Source organism: Thunnus thynnus, chromosome 9 (assembly GCF_963924715.1).
Source record: "Thunnus thynnus chromosome 9, fThuThy2.1, whole genome shotgun sequence".
Lineage (NCBI taxonomy): Eukaryota > Metazoa > Chordata > Actinopteri > Scombriformes > Scombridae > Thunnus > Thunnus thynnus.
This window is the reverse complement of record NC_089525.1, coordinates 15527729-15548285: the sequence shown is the minus strand read 5'-3', so window position 1 is coordinate 15548285 and position 20557 is coordinate 15527729. Positions and strand designations below refer to the sequence as shown.

General features: G+C 39.1%; 2 protein-coding genes across 2 annotated transcripts; both read left to right on the top strand.

Moving 5' to 3' along the window:
* The first annotated feature begins 4878 nt into the window (after nucleotides 1-4878).
* Nucleotides 4879-7902, top strand: arsia (arylsulfatase family, member Ia). Its single transcript, XM_067598355.1, has 2 exons — nucleotides 4879-5394; nucleotides 6256-7902. Exons 1-2 carry the CDS (start codon nucleotides 5045-5047, stop codon nucleotides 7652-7654), a joined length of 1749 nt encoding a protein of 582 aa, XP_067454456.1. The 5' UTR covers nucleotides 4879-5044; the 3' UTR covers nucleotides 7655-7902.
* Nucleotides 7903-10998: 3096 nt separating this feature from the next.
* si:zfos-741a10.3 (uncharacterized protein LOC796591 homolog) lies at nucleotides 10999-15135 on the top strand. The gene is made up of 4 exons (XM_067599126.1): nucleotides 10999-11262; nucleotides 11370-11711; nucleotides 13294-13416; nucleotides 13621-15135. Exons 1-4 carry the CDS (start codon nucleotides 11214-11216, stop codon nucleotides 13626-13628), a joined length of 522 nt encoding a protein of 173 aa, XP_067455227.1. The 5' UTR covers nucleotides 10999-11213; the 3' UTR covers nucleotides 13629-15135.
* The last annotated feature ends 5422 nt before the right edge of the window (nucleotides 15136-20557 follow it).

Here is a 20557-nt window from a genome sequence, read left to right as displayed (position 1 = left end):
AACAGGTAAAAAAAGGAATATTGAGCAAACTAGAATTAGAAACAAAGGTACTTTTATACAGAGTGGAGGGGCGACAAGCTGAATACAGTTTTATTGAAGTAAGGGTTTTGGCTCAGAGTTGGCACACAGGAAAAAAGAAAACCTCCATCCAGTCTTACTCAGATTAGAAAATTGGGGTAAGAGGAGGAGTAATGTGCAGGTTTACTGGCAGGGCTGTGTTGATTAGAAAGGAGGTAGTGTTCATGGTGAAGGGGAGCAGCCATATTCAGTAACAGCACCTCTTCCTCTAGCCAAAGCCAAACATCTGGTGCTGACCGACACAGAGCAGCAGCAGCAGCACCCCCGTGTCTCTGCTTCCCTTTCAACTCATTAACTCACAGTTCCTCAGAAACAGGCTTAAACCTGGTTGAAAAGTGATGTAAAAATGTATATGTGCGTGTTTGTGAGGAGTTTAAGAATTGGTGAAACCTACACTCTGCTTCTGTTTTTTTTTTATAAAGCTAATTCTTGATTTGACAGCGAGAAACAGAACAAGAAGTGAAAGCTACCGTGCCTTGTGATAAGGTAATTCTTGAACCTCTCCAGCTTAACATAATGAGCTGCTGTTGAAGGAAACCACACTTTGATCTTTGATTGCATTTTTGTATATCCACTTTTAATTAAGCAGCCGTGAAAAGGAAGCCTGATTAAATTTCCAATGCTCCACGACACTCTGTTCACTTCCTCTGGAAGAAATTAGATCAATTAGGAGCTTAACACATAACTAACAAACACACCACAGATGTGCACAGCACAGTTACATGCAACTCTGGGGATTTCTTAGGTTGCCAGTAAAAATCATTTCCCCCTCAAAACCTCAATCTGAAAATGATGAGATGTAGCTATTCGGCAGTGCACACTGAGAAAAATGCTCTGAAAACATTCATCACATGTACACAGGACAGTAAAGGAGAGAATATCATCCACTTTACTCAATACCACTTGCACTTTGTTGTTTGTTCACTAGTGTAGTGTGTTCTTTTACTGTTTTTTTTACTTGTCTGTCTTGTTGTATACAACATAAAGCACTGAAATAACACAGTTTCATTCCCTTGTATAACTTGAATATGGGGAGACAGACAATAAATTCTGCCTTGACATTGAAAAGATGAAAAGAGCAGTTGAATACGGGTTTGAGAATGTGATCCGCTGTTTTAAAGGGTAGGTCCAGAATTTTTCAAGCCTGCCCTAAAACGATAGTCAGGTGCTCAAATGAACATTGAAACAACATTTCTTGCTGTAATCATTCCTCCTGTTCATACTGACCATTAAGAGATCTCATAATGCACTTTTGATGTAAGTGGTGGGGGACAAAATCCACTGCCTTCTGTGCAGACATGTATTTAAAAGTTGTCTAAATTAGTCAAATCAAGTCAATATTTCAAAGTATTTTTAGTGCCAAACAGTTCCCCTTTTTGTTAGGATCCTTCCGCCTCAGCTGAACAGGAAAACACCGTCTGTCGAGACACAAAGAGGAATTTATTTGACAAACTCAGATGGTTGTAACCTTATATGACCTTCAGATGTTTTTGACTGTGGATTTTGTCCCCCATCACCTACACTGTAAGCACATTTGGAGGGGATCTCCTAATGGTCAGTATGAACAGGAGGAATGATTACAGTGAGCAAAATCTGTTTCAGTGTTCATATGGGCACCTGACTGTTGTTTTAAGACAGACTTGAAAAACTGTTAGCCTATCTTTTAAACTTTAATTACCACTGAGTCACATATGGGACAACAGCAACTGTGTGTGGTCCATTAAAGCAGAGTGACTTAAAATACCTGAAACAACACCCACTAGCTGTGTTTGAATCATGCCATTTCTGGGATGAGACGACTACGGTTTACAAGAATGCTAATAAATTTCCATATTTTTTATTCATAGCTCAGTTTGACATTGTGTCAGTAGCCCAAGATAAATTATGACAAACAAATAACTGAAAATAACCTGCTTAGACCGAGTACAGTGTTTATTCAACATTTAAGGGTCACTCAAATTCTAACTCGCGGTGTATTGTTAGGTAACTGTCCAAAAATACTGTCATCAAACAAGTTTGTGGTTACTGGTTGAATTCTTAGTGGAATGATTTGGCAACATGACAATATGGTTATAAATGGATTAGCAGATGCGAGACGTGAATATGCAAGTAGTGTATTATAAATGTGGGGTGGGGCGCCCTGGTGGCCTAACGGTTAAGGCACATACCACATAACTACAATGTCCACAGCTCGACCCCTGGCCAGGGGACCTGCGCTACATGTCATACCCCTCTCTCTCCCTAATTTCCTGTCTCTATATTGTCTGTCAAATAAAGGCAAAAAGCCTGAAAAAAAGAGAAAAGAATCTGTGGCATCAACGTCTCAGTCTTTGGAGTATGACCGGTATGTGCTTATTAATATTTGTGTGTGAGTCAGTGTGTGTGTTGTTTGTGTTGTGGTGTTGGTTCTAAGTACAGTTGTTGTTGACACAGTGAGTTGCTGCAGTTGCACCTCTGACCAACAGAAAATAGATGAGTCACATATCGTAAGTGTGGGTGCCCAAAGACCTGAAGACTCTTACTTTCCTGGCAATATACGAACACACACACACACACACACACACAGGTATGTTATATGTTCCCCACCACGGTGATTCTGTGTTATTACACGCACCCGAGGACATCACTGAGTTGTTGTTTGGCAAGATGTTCAGACATACTGTGAAGTCACCATGACCAATAACGTCAAGTCGCTCAGTGTGATTGCACAACATCTCTCTGGTTTTTGGTGGGATTTTTTGCAAAGACCTTAAGCTGTCCAAGCTGCTCCATCTAGGAAAAAACTACATAAATAAACATAAGGGTGTTAAACTTCAGGTGCACCTCAATCGTTTTTTCTTCCCTCCCTTTCTGGGCTTGACCTGCGTTAAACTCAGTCACTCTGACCGGCATTGCTCCAGCTGCAAAGATGCCTTTGCTGCTGCTGGGCAAACATTGCCGGCCACAGCTTCATGCTCTTTACGGGAGGCTCATACTTCCTTTGGCTGCCTGGCCACCTCCATGCCCACAAGTCTCTCTGTGACCAATATCAACATTTGAGAAGGTGTGATGTATGTTTTACCTTCAAATGTGTTGCCCAACTCCTGACTTTGTCAGATCTCATTTTTATATGCAGACCATGTTTCACCTCAATGACCTTGTGTTGAGAAACAGATTCAGGCTTTAAAGTGAAAATTATATTCTGACATCAAGCACAGGGAACAGAAATTTGATGAAAATAGTAGAGCCTTTACACAATCAATATCTCATGCTTGGATCGTATTACACAATATGAGCTTTGTTTGAATTTGTTGTCTTATCCCATGAAGTGTATCATAGTTGGAATTAACAGATTCTGTCCGTAGGGGTGGAAAAAACTTGAATTTCAGAATTTCTTGCCTTCTCTAGTAGTTTGACATTGTGTACGAGGTTTCCTGTGATGCCATGGTTGTTGACGTTCCTCAACCTGGAAGCCTTCTCGCACCAAACAGTTTGTGAAAAATGGTAAAAAATAGTTTCTTGTGTGTGCTATCATGGACTATCTTTACGTCTTCACATGTAAGAGGGAGGCTGAATTACCATATAAGTTCAAAAAGGATGAGTTTGGTCACACCAGCCAGTGGTGTGCCAGCATCAGTCTACATTGTTGTGATAATTCAATTTATTAACAGGCTTTCAATATCTTACTTACATCTTAGATTACTTACTTTTAAAATGCTAAAGCTTAGCATGTAAAAATGTGAAGGTCTGCTGTGATAATAGGCACAAGAAACTAGAAGTTTGACCAAATGTCTCAGTCAGAGTTCAGTGTGTGGTCTGATCTTGACCATCTCATGTTCATCAAATGTTATACAGTCTGACAACAGCATTATATGTGTCAAATCCAAAGCCATTTGGTATAGATTAATAAACAAAATCAATTAGTAGCCTTCATATTTTGCACATTCATTGTTTTCTATCTTCCACAACTACCATTCACAACTTTCCACAGCCCCTTCCCCAATTTCCAGTCCAAGTGAATCTGCATTATGAGGAAGGTGCAGACAAGAAGCTGTGAAGGCCTTCAATCCACACAGAAGCTGTGGCTGAGGCTGTGCAGTCCTGCTGTTTTCTGTTGACCCGTTGGATGATTTGTAAAGTGGTTCTTTGACGCCTGGTTGGAGATGTTATCAGAGTCTGGGAAGTCTGCTCTGTCTCTCTCCTCAGGTATGCATTAGTCATGAAACAGCAGGAATAATAAGAGAGTGTTTGTGAGCGTAGCGGGGAACAGTGTCCATGATTGTGTCTTTCGGGCCCCACAGTTGCCCTGAGACTCAAATCTCCCTGACAGGCCATGTTTTTCTGAGTGAGGGTCTGTAAGTAGACCCTCTGTCGTTCATGGCTAAACCAGGTCAGATGGGAATGATTTTTTTTCTCTTGCTTTCTAGTAATTTGTAAAGTTGGCTATGTGGGTCACTGAAATCAAATTATCATGAATGGCATGAATGAAGGGTCATGTTTGAACCTGCTTTTACACTGAGTGGAGCATAATGTGATAGATTGTGTAAGGATTTTGCAGAATAATATTCAAATATAGCAAAAACATCAGTGCCTACTGCCTGGATAAGTTAACTTTATACTACAAGAGATATGTGAGATATAAACTCACCTCTAACACCTGGATGTAATAGAAATATTACTGTGTGTGTGTGTGTGAGTGTGAGTGTGTGTTTTGACGTGGTAGGGGGCTGATGTTATTTCAGTGAGGCTGCAAGGCAAATGGGCGGGGTTAATGGGACCACTAGGGAAAGAAAAATGTTTTCAAAGGAGGTTGAAGCATTTTGGAGAGACATTAAGGATGGAGGTGTAGCTGACGGCATAGTTAAGTTTGCCTTCTTGCCATTCAAGCACGCAAAGAGTCCATGAAGAGAGAGAGTCCAAATGAGAGGATAGCGCGTCTCTCCCGAAGTTTACCTCACTGCACAATGCTTTGGTGACAGTATACTGAATGTTTGATAGATTGATTAATAGAAAGCGTCAGAAGATGGCAACGACAGCTCTGACCGGTTTCTCCATGATGAGTCTGCTCAGCCTCGGGTACCTGAGCTGGGACCTGATGAGTCCCAATCAGGTGGAAAACGAGCCCGTTCAGACATTTGGCAACGTGTCTCCTGTCCCGCAGCCTCCTCACATCATCTTCATCATGACAGACGATCAGGGATTCAACGACATCGGTTATCACAGCTCTGATATCAGGACACCAGCGCTGGATAAGCTGGCCGCGGACGGAGTGAAGCTGGAGAATTATTACATCCAGCCCATCTGCACCCCGTCCCGCAGTCAGTTCATCACCGGCAGGTAAAGTGTTTGTCCTCAGATTGCTTCTTGGTGTCTGGAGTTCTCACATATTTTAAATAACTTACAAAAATAACTTACATACGTTTTTGATTTATAGAGTTTTTGCACAATTTGATATGCAATAAAGGGATGAAATAACATTATTTGACTGTGCGTCATATATTATGTCTTCTGCAGTATTTTAAACATATTGATTTATTTTTAATGAGCTATAACACGAATCAAGGGTGTGTACAACCTGGGTAAACTCATTGTTTCATCATGGCTGCACTCTGTACAGTAAAATGTGCCATTGAGTAAAAAAGAAAGCTGTTATCAGAGAACTGCAGTGGAAGTGCATAGGTAGGTATTATCTGATAATGAATGAAGCATGTTAATTTATTTTGTCTTGCAACCTGAATACCTGCACACCAAAGTGATATATGCACTCTAAAATTTACCAACACAGAAATCTACGATCAAAATTTGTTTTGAGGTTGACTTATTCCCAATTTGAATGAAAATGAATGTTTAATCATCAAAATACCATCCTGAATATGCATAACATTGATCAAGCATTTCCATTCAATTAGGAGCTGATGACACAGAGGAATGTGTTTACTTTTACAAACTCTTTTTTGGTTGATTATCATTTAATATCCTCCTAGAATAAGTAGAAACAACATGATACCATGTTAAAGAAAGCTTTGGATTTTCCTCAACAGGTTGATTACACATGAAGTTGATGGAGGAAATGGGAGCAATCTTACTCTCCCTCCCATCCCTCTATGTGTGTTATTACTATATCTGATCATCTGTTAGATCAGATTATTAATAACACATTTGTCCCTCTGATAGTAATCTTAATCATTAACTCTGCAGGTACCAAATTCACACCGGCCTACAGCACTCTATCATCCGGCCCCGCCAGCCTAACTGCCTGCCCTTTGACCACATCACCCTTCCCCAGAGGCTTCAGGAGCTCGGCTACTCAACCCACATGCTAGGCAAGTGGCACCTGGGCTTCTACAAGAAGGACTGCTTGCCCACTCGCCGTGGCTTCGACACATATTTTGGCTCCTTAACAGGAAGTGTGAACTACTACACCTACGACTCCTGTGATGGCCCTGGGCTGTGTGGCTTCGACCTCCATGAGGGGGAGACGGTAGCCTGGGGTCAGAGGGGTAAGTACTCCACCCATCTGTACACACAAAAAGTCCGTAAGATTCTGGCAACCCATGATCCTCAGTCCCAGCCGCTGTTCATCTTCCTATCCTTCCAAGCTGTCCATACACCCCTGCAGTCCCCCCGGGAGTACATCTATCCATACCGCGAGCTGGGCAACGTGGCCCGCAGGAAGTATGCTGCTATGGTCTCAACGGTAGATGAGGCGGTTCGGAACATAACATACGCCCTCCGCAAGTATGGTTACTACCAGAACAGTGTCATCATCTTCTCGACTGACAACGGTGGCCAGCCTTTATCTGGTGGCAGTAACTGGCCACTCAGAGGACGTAAAGGCACCTACTGGGAAGGCGGTGTCCGGGGTTTGGGGTTTGTCCACAGCCCTCTGTTGAGGAAGAAGAAGAGGGTGAGTAAAGCCCTGATACACATCACTGACTGGTACCCAACACTGGTGGGATTAGCAGGTGGCAATGAGTCCCTGACTGAGGGGGTGGATGGGTATGATGTTTGGGAAGCCATCAGCGAGGGGAAGGAATCACCCAGATTGGAGATTCTCCACAACATTGACCCTCTGTATAACCATGCTCGCAGTGGCTCCCTGCAGAAAGGATATGGGATTTGGAACACAGCCGTGCAGGCCTCCATACGAGCTGGAGACTGGAAACTCCTGACAGGAGACCCTGGTTATGGAGACTGGACACCACCACAGATGCTTCCTGGTTTCCCCGGCAGCTGGTGGAACCTGGAGAGGCACACTGAACCCCAGAAATCAGTATGGCTTTTCAACATCTCCAGAGACCCCTATGAACGTTTGGACCTTTCTGAGCAGAGACCAGACGTTGTCAAAGAGTTGTTGGTCAGACTGGTGTACTACAACCGCACTGCAGTGCCAGTACGGTACCCATCAGAGGACCCACGGGCGGACCCCCACCTGAATGGAGGTGCCTGGGTACCTTGGGTGGGAGATGAGGAGGAGGACAGCTGGGACAGTGTTTACCAGAAAAAAAACAAGGACTGGAAGAAGAAGCTTAAACTGTCCAAAAGCAGGTCGTTTTTCAGAAAACTCAACACGAGGATCATGTCCAACAGGATATAGAAAAGACATGACTAAAAAAAAAAAGTTTAGAGGGGACTGACCTGAAGGACAAAGTTTATATGAAAGATAGTTCTGTTTGTTGACTTTTGACGATGTGTTTTTGTTTGTTTTTTAACAAGGAACAGAACATCAGAGTTTCTAGAAGAACTAATTGATTAAAAAAGTTTAATTGAAGGCAGTAAAGTATTTTTAAGGATTCACTATGAAAGAGGCATGTATCCAACTTGAATAAAAATATGTGTGCCCTACTTGAAATTGCCTATTCTGTACTTAAAAATGAGAAGTGATTCCATTTTACAAGATGATTCGGATATGTAAGCAAATTCCTTTAGCTTACAGGACATAGGGTTGTTTTATTAAATCACTGTATTTGACAAGATGGTGACAAGATGAAATCATCTGCAACCAGTTGTAATTACAATGAATAATAGCACTGACTACCTCTCTGTCAAAGTAATGTTAGTTACAAGCGTTATTTCTGTGATTCCAACGCCAGTTCTTTCTCTCTTACATATGTACACATTTTTGAACAACGATATATATTTGTTTTCCCATTTTTACTAGGAAACATCTTTCAGATAAAAGTAATCTGTAGTTCATTTAAACTGTACCTTTATTTATGCCAATCATCCTCTTGTATGTGGCATAATTCAAACACAGTTTACTGATTTACTTAACATTACAGGAGGTTTTCTTCTCTATTCCTTATGGTAGTAAAACCTCATTTCCAGGCTGGATCTTTTCAGGTAAATGAGCTTTAGGCTGTTTGCTAAAAGCAAAGCCCATTTGTCACCATTATTTAACGAGAACTTATTATGAGATTATTACTGTAAAAAGAGAAAAGACATCTTATGATTTTAAAGTGAGCAGTAGAGTGAATAATTGGTGGCTTTGGGTAAGCAGTGATAGTAAATCCTACTCTGCTTCATTTCTTAAGACAAGATTATTCTATTATAAATACTGCATTCCTTTACAGAGCAACAGTGCTCATTTCTGATGTTAACCTTACATGACAGCAGAAGGGTTATGTTAAGACTCTTCCAGTATTAATATGGTGTTTCTTGAGAAACACACAGGCAACTAGACTTACTGTGATATTATGTTTTTTATGGGTTATTTGGAGAAACTACATGCAAAGGTCTTTGGCATGGCACAAAAGGTCCCTTAGTAAAGCCAACTGACTGACTATGAGATGTACAGCAGAGCAGTTAATGTTTTCTCCCATCTGAAAGGAAAAACACTGCTCACCCTCAAGTCCTCTGAACATGAGTATGTGAACATATAAACTCTGTCAACAGGAAATCATGGGATCTCAGCATATTTTAAGTTTTATAACGTCAAGTTTATGTAATGAGTCCATCACTGCTGTCTTTAAAGCTGCACAAATCAATATGTTTACATTGACAATGGGTCAAACTATGTATAATGTTAAAGGAGTCGCTTGTAGTGACAAACTTGCATAATTGAGCACCTGAGTTAGCTCTGTGGAGCATTTGAGCGTGTTTCAGCTTATTGTTTTGATTTTACGACCCTCAACTTTACTGTTTTGCTTCACTCTTATCACTCTCATCAGTATTGTTTGCAGGTCTAGCAGGAAGCTGTTTTTTTTTTTAGCAAAAAACTGCGCTATTAAGAGGCTAGAGGAGGCTATGACTATCCGAAATGGTCATGAAAATATCATGCTAAAGTAACTTTTTGAAAATGACTTGCCTTGCATCATATTGTTCAACTACTGTGAAAAATGAACGCAAAGAGCCTTGAAGGGCTATTAAAATAATGACAAGCCCTATACAATATATTCTTGTTTTGGCAGATCTGGTAGAGTTTAGTAGGTTTCCAATGAGCTTTCTTTATATCAACATCACTGTAATATTTCATATTTTCTTTTTTTCCCACAGTGACATATATTTATCTATCATTTGTGAGTTTATCCAACTATATGTTTGTATTAATCTACCATAGTTCCCCAGTAGTAGCCTACCGCTGTATTTTTGTATTGGGGCATCCTTCTTTCTTTAACCCAGAGAGACTATGATTCAGTAAAGGGTTAAATCAGAGAAGTTTTTGGTTTGCATGTTTTTAACTCATTTAATTGCTCTTCCTCGTAAAACAGGTCAAAGATTGGATGTGCACAGTGCAGACATCACTCACTTTGTGCTAGAAGCCTTTTAGGACCACAGTACACTAGAAGGTGATGAATTTCAGTTTTAGCCTCAGTGAGAGAGCACATGCAGCACTGCAACTGACCACAGCAGGATCTCCACACAATATATTATCTTGTGTGAACAAGATAAAAAACAAACAAACAAACAAACAAAAAACACTTTTACTTTCATTAATATTTAAGGCAGGTGCGTCGCAGCCGTGGGTGTTACGGGTGTTGTAAAACCCGCACTTTCACAGAAACATAATTCCACCCACCACTTTTTCCTGAGGTAGTCATTGATGAAACAAAACTGAGTTTCCCATACATGAAAAACCTATTGGTCAAGTTAGATTAATTGAACAGTCATCCAGCCAATCACAGCCATTTGACCAACCCACCAGGGAACAGTAAACAGTTAAAGTAAAGTTACGTTTGTGCATTCAGCAACAGTGCTCCATTTACTCGCTGATAGCTGTGATAACAGATTGGAGAATAACAAATCAGAGGTATGAAACAGCTATTTAACTAGTTGGTAATGTAGAATTTTCTTTTTTAACTTTGTCTTGTTATGTGATGTGTCAGCTCAGCAAACATCATTGAACATAAATGTAAGCCACGTGGCAAATTTGGTTTTTGAAGTCACTTCTATTGTCGTTTTTAAATAGTCATAGTCATTTTATTAATATGTAGGCGATTAGTAAGAGGTGGTTATATCCCATTCACTGGTCACCCCGCCCCACTCCCTCCTAAACATAAATTGTTATATTCTTATATCACATAGCTATACTGTATGTTTGTTATATATTCATATATTGACGCATGTAGCAAACATAATAAATATCCAGTCCCAATGACCACGTGTTGGGCACTGAACAGATCTCTAGCCTCTAATGTAAACTACAAGAAGAATTTTAAATTTAAACTCTTTCATTTACTCTCTTGCAGTCACCCCCATGTGCGTGTGTCACATTTACATTTTTCTTATTGGACCAAGAAGAAGGGCTCTGAAAAAAAAACTAAACTCAAAGTTCCCCTGGCCAAGTGTGACCAAAAAACTTCTACTGATGTTGCAATTCCCAGTCTCATGATGTAGACCGTTGCATGATGAGATTCAGATTTCGCATGTGATTTCAGCAGAGACGGAAATTTGAAAAAATCTTGCTGCATATTTACAAAGAGCAGTGCACTACAGCACACTACTCAAGATTTGTGTATGCAAGCAGAAGTGAGACAGTTTTCTTCATTTCCTGTCTTTCTACTCTTGTACGAAACAGCCACCCAGTTACCATTTCCTGTCAATATCTGCCACCACCTTTGGACTGAGGTTTACCATCATGTTCTTTCATTCTCACTTCAGTCTCATGAGTTCATTCATCTGTTAAAACCTTAAACGTTATTCTGGATGACAAGAATATGGAGCAAGTTCTTATACTTCTTGTGATGTTAGCTGGAACAACACATGGTAAGATGCTCATCTTTAAAAAAATGAAACACTTTGTAAATCCACTGTAATAATGTGTAAATGATTAATAATTTAAACTAATTATTCTTTTGTTCATACTTTCCCAGCTTTCTTTACACCTGCTGTAACTAAATGTAATGCCACACAGAATGCATCTCTGTGCTCTGCTACTGTTGGAGGATCTGTGTATATCCAAATGATGACCAATAGCAGCGGCTATCGGATGCACTGTAAGAAAGAGCTTACAGTGCCCATAAAGGTGTTCAGTCTGAAGAAAGAAAAGGTGACGATAGAGGAGGCTTTTAGAAACAGAACTGAGTTTTTTATCAGCAACGGGACGTTCAAGATCACCAGCGTAGAGAAGAATGACTCAGGTCAATACACCGTACAGGTCTTTCATCAAAATGGGGTCCTTGTGAATACCATTCATGTGAAACTGGAAGTTCAAGGCAAGTACTAGATAATAAAACCTCCTCCTCCAACTTACACTTTAATATTTCTATTTAATACATGACTTCATGCATTGTAAGTGTATCGATACAATAGTAATGAAAAAAAACATCAGAATCTTAATTCACAGACATAAATTATACTATTCTGTACTAGACTTTTTCAGATTCTTCATAGAAAACAAACAGAAAACAGTTCACTCAGTACTGTGATCTAAGTAGCTGTTGATGTGAAAGCGAAGTAGAGTTTCTGCCCCGAGGAATGCAGAAAGATTATATCTCTAAAGAAGGCCTACTTTACTTCCTCAATCTGGTGACATTTTCTGTTATCATTTATAATATATGACTCAAACTCTACATGCGAATCATAAAATATACCTGAGATCTATATTGCATGGTAAGGTAATTATTCCTGAGAATAATTCAAAAAGTGCACTGAAGCTTTTTTATTTATATACTGATTCTTTAGACACACTTAGAGATGTGGTGAACCATACATGTTTGATCACGTTTAGTAATACTCTGTGGTTAAACTTAGCTCAGCATGAACACGTTGCTAGGATGAAAGGTGTTTTGTTAAGGGGCGTTTGCTGCAGAACACTCACAGAAACCATCTGTTTGTCAACCATGGTTTGATCCTCACATTTTTGTGCACTGTGATTTTTGGTTGCAATATTGCAAGTTCACACTTCTGTTGGACAGAGTGTGAACTTGCTATGACTAAACTTCAGTTCAACAGAAATCATCTCAAACAGAATGTTTTCCTCTCATACTCAATGTGTCTGTTGTGGTGAACTGCATAGCAACGCTCCTACACTCTAGATTTCAGATAAAAGTGTTTTTAATCTGATTTAGTTAGACAAACAAGTGTTTGATTTTTATCATCTCCAGCAGCTACAACAGTAACATGCTTCTCACACAGTGAATGCATCAGTATTAACAATCTAATAATGTCATACGTAATATATCAGTCAGGGGGATGAAACAAGTACTTTTACTTTAATACTTTAAGAACACTTTTTCTACTAATACAAACATAGGATTTTTCATGCAGGACTTTTACTTGTAATGGAGTATTTTTACATTGCTGTGTTGGTACTTTTATTTAAGTAAAGGATCTGATACTTCTCCACCACTGAAAGTAACTAGTAACTATAAGTGATAAATAAATTTAGTGGAGTAAAAAGTACAATATTTCCCTCTGAGATGCAGTGGAGTAGAACTACAAAGTAGCATAAAATGTACAGTACTTGAGTAAATGTACTTAGTTACATTTCATCACTGTTTGTTGGTAGTGTGTACCTTTTTATTTTGTGTCTGCAATTTGGAAACCTGCAGACATTAAGCATCTTGTTGTGTTTGCTACTCTATGCTAAATTGAAAGGGAGCCACAGCCTCACGCTTATAAACACACTAACAAACACATAAACTAGTGTGTGCTCAGTCTGCATAAATGTGTACATTTGAAGTGGTTAACAAAATGTATATGAATAGCACCCAGGTTGACAAACAGTTGCCTTTAAGTGCTATACACGTAGTAAATATGTACCAAATAATTACCAATGTGTTCTCTTCCTCCCAGAAAACTATCTGCCCATCTGGATCCTAGTTTCTTCAGTAGTTGCTCTAATACTGATTACTGTTTTAATGGTGATTGTGTGGCGGTGCTGCCGTAACAACAAGAAAGGTGGTCATAAGAAGCCAGGTGAGTCTCCACCACAGTCTGCAGTGTAAACATAACTTTAAGTTTTTCTATGTATTCCTGCTTTTAATCATGAAATATTAATAGATAATGACAGCATTTTGATCAATACATAATGTGTTGGTAAAAACTTTAAAGCCTCATGTTTTACATTACGTGCAAAATCATTTAACTATATTCTGTTTTTTTTTCTCTTCTATATAACAGCAAATTAAAGCCTTCAGTATGATTTTGCAGTTTAATGAATTCAACTGAGGATGACTATCACCACGGACTGGACTAAAGACTTTGAGACCCAACAGCAAACAAGACATAAAGCCTAACCCAAGAGATTTAAAGTACCAGTGTCTAGGATTTAGTGGCATCTAGCCGTGAGGTTGCACATTGCGACCAACTGAATACCCTTCCCCTCACCCTCCCCTCCCAAGTGTGTAGGAGAACCTACGGTGGCAGTGAAACTCGTGAAGAACACAAAAGGCCCTCACTAGAGCCAGTGTTTGGTTTGTCTGTTCTGGGCTACTGTAGAATCATGGCGGTGCAACATGGCAGGCTCCATCGAAGAGGATTTGCTCCCTATGTAGATATAAAGGGCTCATTCCAAGACAACGAAAATACAACTTTTCTTGTTTTCAGGTGATTATACACCAATTAAAACATACTTATGAATATTATATTCCATTTCTACCAAGTCTGTTCCGCTAGAAAAGTGAACCTTTGTACACAGTGAACCTTTAAGTCTGTGACATTTTCGTTTCTATCCACTGCATTAGTGGTGAAAACTATTTTTAATAGAAAACACTGACTTGTGGCTTTGCTTACATGTTATGCACTGCATGTTAATCTAATTTTAGTAGCAGCAGCTTTGTAACCATATTTATGAGGTCACTGAGCAGAAAACTGGTGTGAATTATTGTATTTTTGATCTGCAAAACAATTGTAAGTGAATGATATAATTGACATCATTTGTCTTATATGTCTAATGTATAAATTATGGTAACTTCAGCAAGAAAAGAACAGTTTGTAAATTTAATCAATTTGAAATACAGGGTTATTTTTTTCTGCTTTCATCAGTGGTCTGTTTACCTTGTTCTCCTTCACTCTGGTAAAACTCTTGATAGAAATAGGACTTAAATGTGCGCTGAAGCCCTGAGACCAAAAATTTCTCATTACTGTGCAATTAGACATGATATTTATTAATAGGGAGGATGTTGCTGTAAATTTAACGCTGCAGAGGCAGTCTGATAGTCAGAGCTAGACGGAATGAATAATTACCACCAGAAAACACTGTTAACTTAGATTTAGTTTATGTCTAGTGTTAGTGCTTGGACTGAAAATCATATAGTCTTATATATACAGTAGTCTTGCGTTTTTTATTTTGGTAATGAGCCTCTCATGTTCCTTCAAGATCAAGGCTATAGAAAGACTGTCTGAATTGTGCTGCAAAAGCTTATTTGTCATGTTGTGTTGTATGGACATATGCAGGCTGTGTTTGGGTTTCACTCACATTATGTCATTGGGTAAGTAACATTTGTTGATATTCACTTTTAAATGTAACTTTCTGTTTAATTTTAGTTGTCTGTAAATTGAATAAAAGAAACATTTGTGCTTCATAAGTCACACACTCTTAATTACAGTGACTTCATGATTGTATACTTTTTAGTGTAAATATATTGAGTTGATCGTCATAACCAATGTAAACATTTATTAAAATCTGCAACCTCGTGTTTTTGTCTCATTGAGCAACTTATTACTTTAAAGATAGATTCACACATTTCACACATAGAGCAAATGTTTTAATCATAAGGTATTTTCATCTATCTCAGAAATACATGACAATTGAAGGGGCAGAATATAACAGACAGTCTTTCATACAGTTTGTTTCATTTCCTTCACAGCTGAGTGCAATGAGGCTTCCAAATTTCCAAACTTCTGCTAATATTCTAGTGTCCAGTGTCCTTTTAAGGCCACTGTCTCCGTTTTCTAGTTTCTTTTTAAGTCCATACACTGGTTGTTGTGCATGAAATGGGGAAACAAAAATTGCATAAGTTGCTCACCACAGAATAATGTCTTCAGCCTTGAACAACAATGTGAACGTCTAGTCGAACTGTTCTCAACATAAATGTGAAACTGAAATGACCAGTTGGATACAATTCTGTTTCCTTTTCCATGTTGTGAATAACACAACCAGCATTAATGTCTGAGGATGTGGTTTGGGATTTGATTTATTATGATGTTTGACAGCAGTATCATATTAAATCTGTAGCTGTTTGGGGGCCCTTTTAGTTGGGGACCCAGTTGCTCATAGAGAGAGCACAGGGATATTGGAACACCTGAAGTGTAGTGACAATACTGTCTTCCTCCATGTCATAGAATTGGCAAACATCCTGGAAAGATTGGGTAGCTCTGTCATTTGTCATGCCTTTCCAATTACTTTGGATTGTAAGGCACTAACATACAGCACTACAACTACACTGGTAGGGAATGTTTTACCCTGAGCAAGGAAGGTGTTTTCACTCCTCTCCATTTGTTTGTCTATTAGCAGGGTTACTCAAAGGATTCTCTTCCAGACCTCAAGACAGGATACATTTTTTGAAACTTTGAAACATGCCAAGGCTGAGGTTTAATTTCTACTGGACATCCCTCTCAATGCTAATGGCTAATGCAAACATACCTTTATCTCTCTCATCTCCTCCCTTGCTGCCTCGAGCTGCATTTTGCAGATCCCTCTCTATTGTCTTCAATGTCTCATCTTGGCATTATGTAATCATAAAGTAACCCAATGCTAATCTCCCTCCTTACAAGTGCAAGTTCATCCAAGCTAAAGAGTTGTAAATGCATTTTGGATAAAGAATACTCTAATGATTTGCTTTAAAGGTTTTGCTACACCACTACACCAATTTGTAATGGTGTATCCTAATGCATCCTTTATAAAAGTGAATCCATACACTTGTTGTAATTGCAAAAAAGCCTTGCTATGTGACGTCACAAATTGTAGTAATATCAGTGTTACAGCTTAGACTGCAATGACCCAAACAATCTAAAGAGGGTGTGACTGAGCAAACAAGTGATAGTAGTGTACCAAAATCAACTGAATGGAATAATGTCAGCTACAACTACAGCCTAAAATAAAGGATATATTAATTGAATTTATACCATATATATTAATTTATACCATAAGGGCCAGTTTACTCCATTGTAAGGGCATCTTATAGGGCAAAGTATCTGATGTTCCTCAAAGGAAGGGCATGTGAAAATGTTTTTCTCCCATACAGTACAGTGCACCCTATAGGGTAGTGTTTTTCAATCCTGGTAATGGGGCACCCCTGCCCTGCAAGTTTTAGATGTTTCCCTGCAGCCCATGCTGCCTGATACTGCCTGTTGATAATGTACAAAACATTTTTCTTTCATTACTGCTGAAGTGAATTACAGTTACAATCAAAGACACATTTATGTCTAAATGTGCTGAAAGTGTCAATTTATGTTAAAGGAAAATGTCACATTGTGAATAGAGCTTATATTGTCATTTCATTACTGAAACTCATTTTGATGCTATTTGGAAATTATTGTACTGTAGATTTCCATATCCTCACTGTCCAGCTAAAACCATGTATCTCCAAATTTGGTGATTTTCTTTATTTCTTAAATTAAACCCATTTAAACACACTGGATTACTGACATATGCACTATTAGAGGTTGATGTTTTGGAGATATATGGTTTTCACTTTTGTATAGGTATGTTGAATTTAGTAGCTACATATATTGTGAAAATCACAGTTTTGTATTCAAAGGTTTTTATTGACAAATTTGTTTGTACTAATGCCCAAAATGTGATTTTACAACATATAAAATGCTGGCATGTGAACATATATGACTGAAGTGTCATATCATTTATATTTTTGTTTGTTTCTATCCGATCAGAATTTAAAATAACAATCAATCAGTTTGATCAGTTTTGTGTTTTAAATGTAGGTGAGCTGCCTTTTTGTTGACATTTTTATCACAGATTGTACCTTTAATGCCTGCTGAGAACTGAATAAACCCTCCAGTCTCATCACTAGTATAAGTAGGTGTGAGGTTTCCCTCTGCTGGTTTACAGAGGCGTCACCATTATTTATAGATAGTTCTGTATTCATAAAACTCTGCTGAGACCAGCAAAAATAGATCAAATATTTACATGCTTCAGTTTAAGGTAAAATAATGATCAATAGAGCATACTGAGCAATACATTACTCTAGATCATAGAGTTATTATACTTTACTGAAACTCTGACCTAATATTGGGTGTAAAATACTGTATGTATGTTTATTGCTGTGAGTGCAATGTAGTTTTTTTTATGACATTTGCCTTTTACCAGTGTAGAGAGATATAATCTAATGAGACCACAGAGAGAGAGAGAGAGAGAGATTATTGATTTTTAAAAACCCTCATTTTTCAATAAACAAGGAGAATATCAACAATACATAATTACCAAATTGAACAGGACAAGAAAAAGGTTTTGAAAATCTCATAGAAATGCAGAGTTAAAAGTCAGCTGCCTCTCAACAACAGAACAGACAGCTTTAGTGAAGCTGAGACGGAAACATCAACATTATTCATGGGTGAATAAAACCTGAAATCTACTCTGACTCTGGCTTTCACCAACGACTTACACACTGACAGCAGCTCCCCACCTGAAACATTTTCTAATCAATTTTTTCTGCTTTTATAAATGGACAGTTTGGCCTGTCCCACTACAAAGTTCAACAGCTGCTACTTCTTTGTATTTTCTTTTTTGTAGCCAGCACCAAAAATAAAAGCAGTTTCACACCAACTCTCGCTACAGTTTAAAAACACAGTTTTCAGTGTTTCACACAGAACTTTTACAGAAGTTTTACATTCCCGGAAACAATGAAAAATTGTTTCTGGTTCCTGACAGAAAGGGCATGTAATGGACACTGTGGGATTTATCTTAGAAACAAAGCTGTTGACAGCCAGCGCTCCACTGCAGATCACCTGATCTCTTGTTTAATGGCGGTTTATAAAACGGCCTCCACACTGCCATCCTGCACCTTGAATCTCTCTCTCCTCACAGTGTCCGTTCTCCCAATCAACTTTCTCTGTTCAAAGCTTGAACACAATATTCATACAGAGCTTTCCCATTCAACATGTAGATGTCTGCAGATGCAGCAGCTTTATAAACCATCAATGGTCCAGTCAGTCCAGTTTGGTCTATTTTAAGAGCCCGTTCAGGGAAAGGATCCCTTTCATCAGGAGTGTCTATTCCAGAAAAATAGTCCTGTAGCATTTCCATTTCCTCACTACTCAGTCTTTTAGTCCATGTGTTTAAAATGTCTCTGGTGTGACGATGTGACTTCAGGCCCAATAGAGAAGCCACTGCCTTCATATTGTTAAGTCCTGGACCTGCAGCATCCACTATGTGTCTCAGCTTCACTGTCCCAGCTGAACACAAATGCTGGGTGAGACCAGGTCTACTACTGTCCTGAACATCCAACCAGGCCCTATAGATTAGAGGCTCCTCCAAGAGCCAAAACAGTGAAGCTGCAGGTTCCAGATTGTTCCATTTAAAAAGAGTCCATGCTCTAAAAAGTCCCTGATAAAATGGATTCAAGTCACACAAACTATAAAACATAGCTACAAACGTATAAAACTACAAATCATAAAAAACAAAGATGCATCTAAACCCAAACCTGCCACTCCCCTTAAAGTGATGCTCATTACTGGTTTCCATACCACGTAATCATTTCCTGTGAGATAACGTTGGATAAACTGTAACCTGAAAGCTGCTCCTCTGCTCCCCAGGTGTACTAACCCCTGCCCTCCTCTTCCTTCGATAAGTAAAGTACACTCTGTGGAATCCAGTACAAGTTATCCCAAAAGAAATTGACCATAATGGTGTGTACTTTTTGTAGCAAACCAGCAGGGGGCTCCATACATTTTAACGTGTGCCATAGAGTTGATGCTACCAAGTTATTAATGATCAGATCTGTATGACATGTGAAGTAACAGCCACCTCCACTTGGCCAGCCTCCCCTCCACCTTCTCCACTACTCCCTCCCAGTTCTTCTTTACAGTCTGATCATCTCCTAGATAAACCCCCAGATACTTAAAGCCTCCCCTCCTCCAGCTTAATCCTCCTGGCAGCTGAGGGAGACCTGCAGACCAACTCCCAACTGCTAACACCTCACTCTTTGCCCAGTTCACTTTTGCAGCTAAGATTTTTCCAAAAGTTTCAACAATGTTTCCTAACGTTCTTACATCATCCTGTTTTTTTACTATAACAATAATATCATCTGCATATGCAGATAACATAAACAATCAGATAAAACCAGACCATCAATAAAAAAATTAATATTGTGCAACATCGGCTCAATAGAGAGTCAATAGAGCATACTAGACATCAAGCACAAACCACCATTAATTTTCAATACAGTCTTGATGTCTTCGTACAGAACTTTATCTTGGCAATGAGTCCAGGGCTGAGGCTGAAACTTTGTAAAACTTTCCAAAGGTAAAGGTGCTCAACCCGCTCAAATGCCTTTTCCTGGTCCAAAGAAACCAGACCAGCATCAAAACCCAAAGAAACCCAAAGAGACCTCCAAAAGATCTCGAATCACACATTGTCAACGATAGACCCGCCTGATCAGGATAAAAGTCCATAGCTCTCTGTTGGATCTCACTGGCTTGGCCGAGCGCAGAGCGTGGATGAACCTGCTCTGCCCATTCTTCTCCTCCAGGCTGAAAAAGAACTTTGACAGTGAGTCCATCAGAGCAGCGCTCTGAAAGCAAGATCGGACCAGTGCCCCTTGTGTTTTACAGCCCAGCAGGTCTGCCAGTGTGGCTTTTTTGGTTTTGAGGTCTTCAATGCAGCCTCGATTTTCTGTGGACTCTGCTGAACTCTCCACTATTTCAATCTCCAGATCTCTTATAGATTAAATGATGTCATGAGAGACGTTGAGAGTGTACTGTTGACAAAACTGCCTGACCTCCAATTTCCCACAATCCCACCACTGCTTCAGTGATGTAAAATCCGCTTTTCTTGTTCTAAAAACTTTCCAAAAGAATGCAAAAGTTTCTTTAAAATGTTCATCTAATAACAAAGAAGTGTTAAAGTGCCAATATGCAGACTTGTGTTTAACATTTGCAA

What these genes read in the sequence shown, in the direction of transcription:
- si:zfos-741a10.3 (XM_067599126.1), top strand. Translation starts at nt 11,214, where the DNA reads ATGGAGCAAGTTCTTATACTTCTTGTGATGTTAGCTGGAACAACACAT. An exon ending in GTTAGCTGGAACAACACATG is followed by an intron (nt 11,263 to 11,369) that starts GTAAGATGCTCA and finishes ATACTTTCCCAG; the next exon opens with CTTTCTTTACACCTGCTGTA. An exon ending in TGTGAAACTGGAAGTTCAAG is followed by an intron (nt 11,712 to 13,293) that starts GCAAGTACTAGA and finishes TCTTCCTCCCAG; the next exon opens with AAAACTATCTGCCCATCTGG.
- arsia (XM_067598355.1), top strand. Translation starts at nt 5,045, where the DNA reads ATGTTTGATAGATTGATTAATAGAAAGCGTCAGAAGATGGCAACGACA. An exon ending in AGTCAGTTCATCACCGGCAG is followed by an intron (nt 5,395 to 6,255) that starts GTAAAGTGTTTG and finishes TTAACTCTGCAG; the next exon opens with GTACCAAATTCACACCGGCC.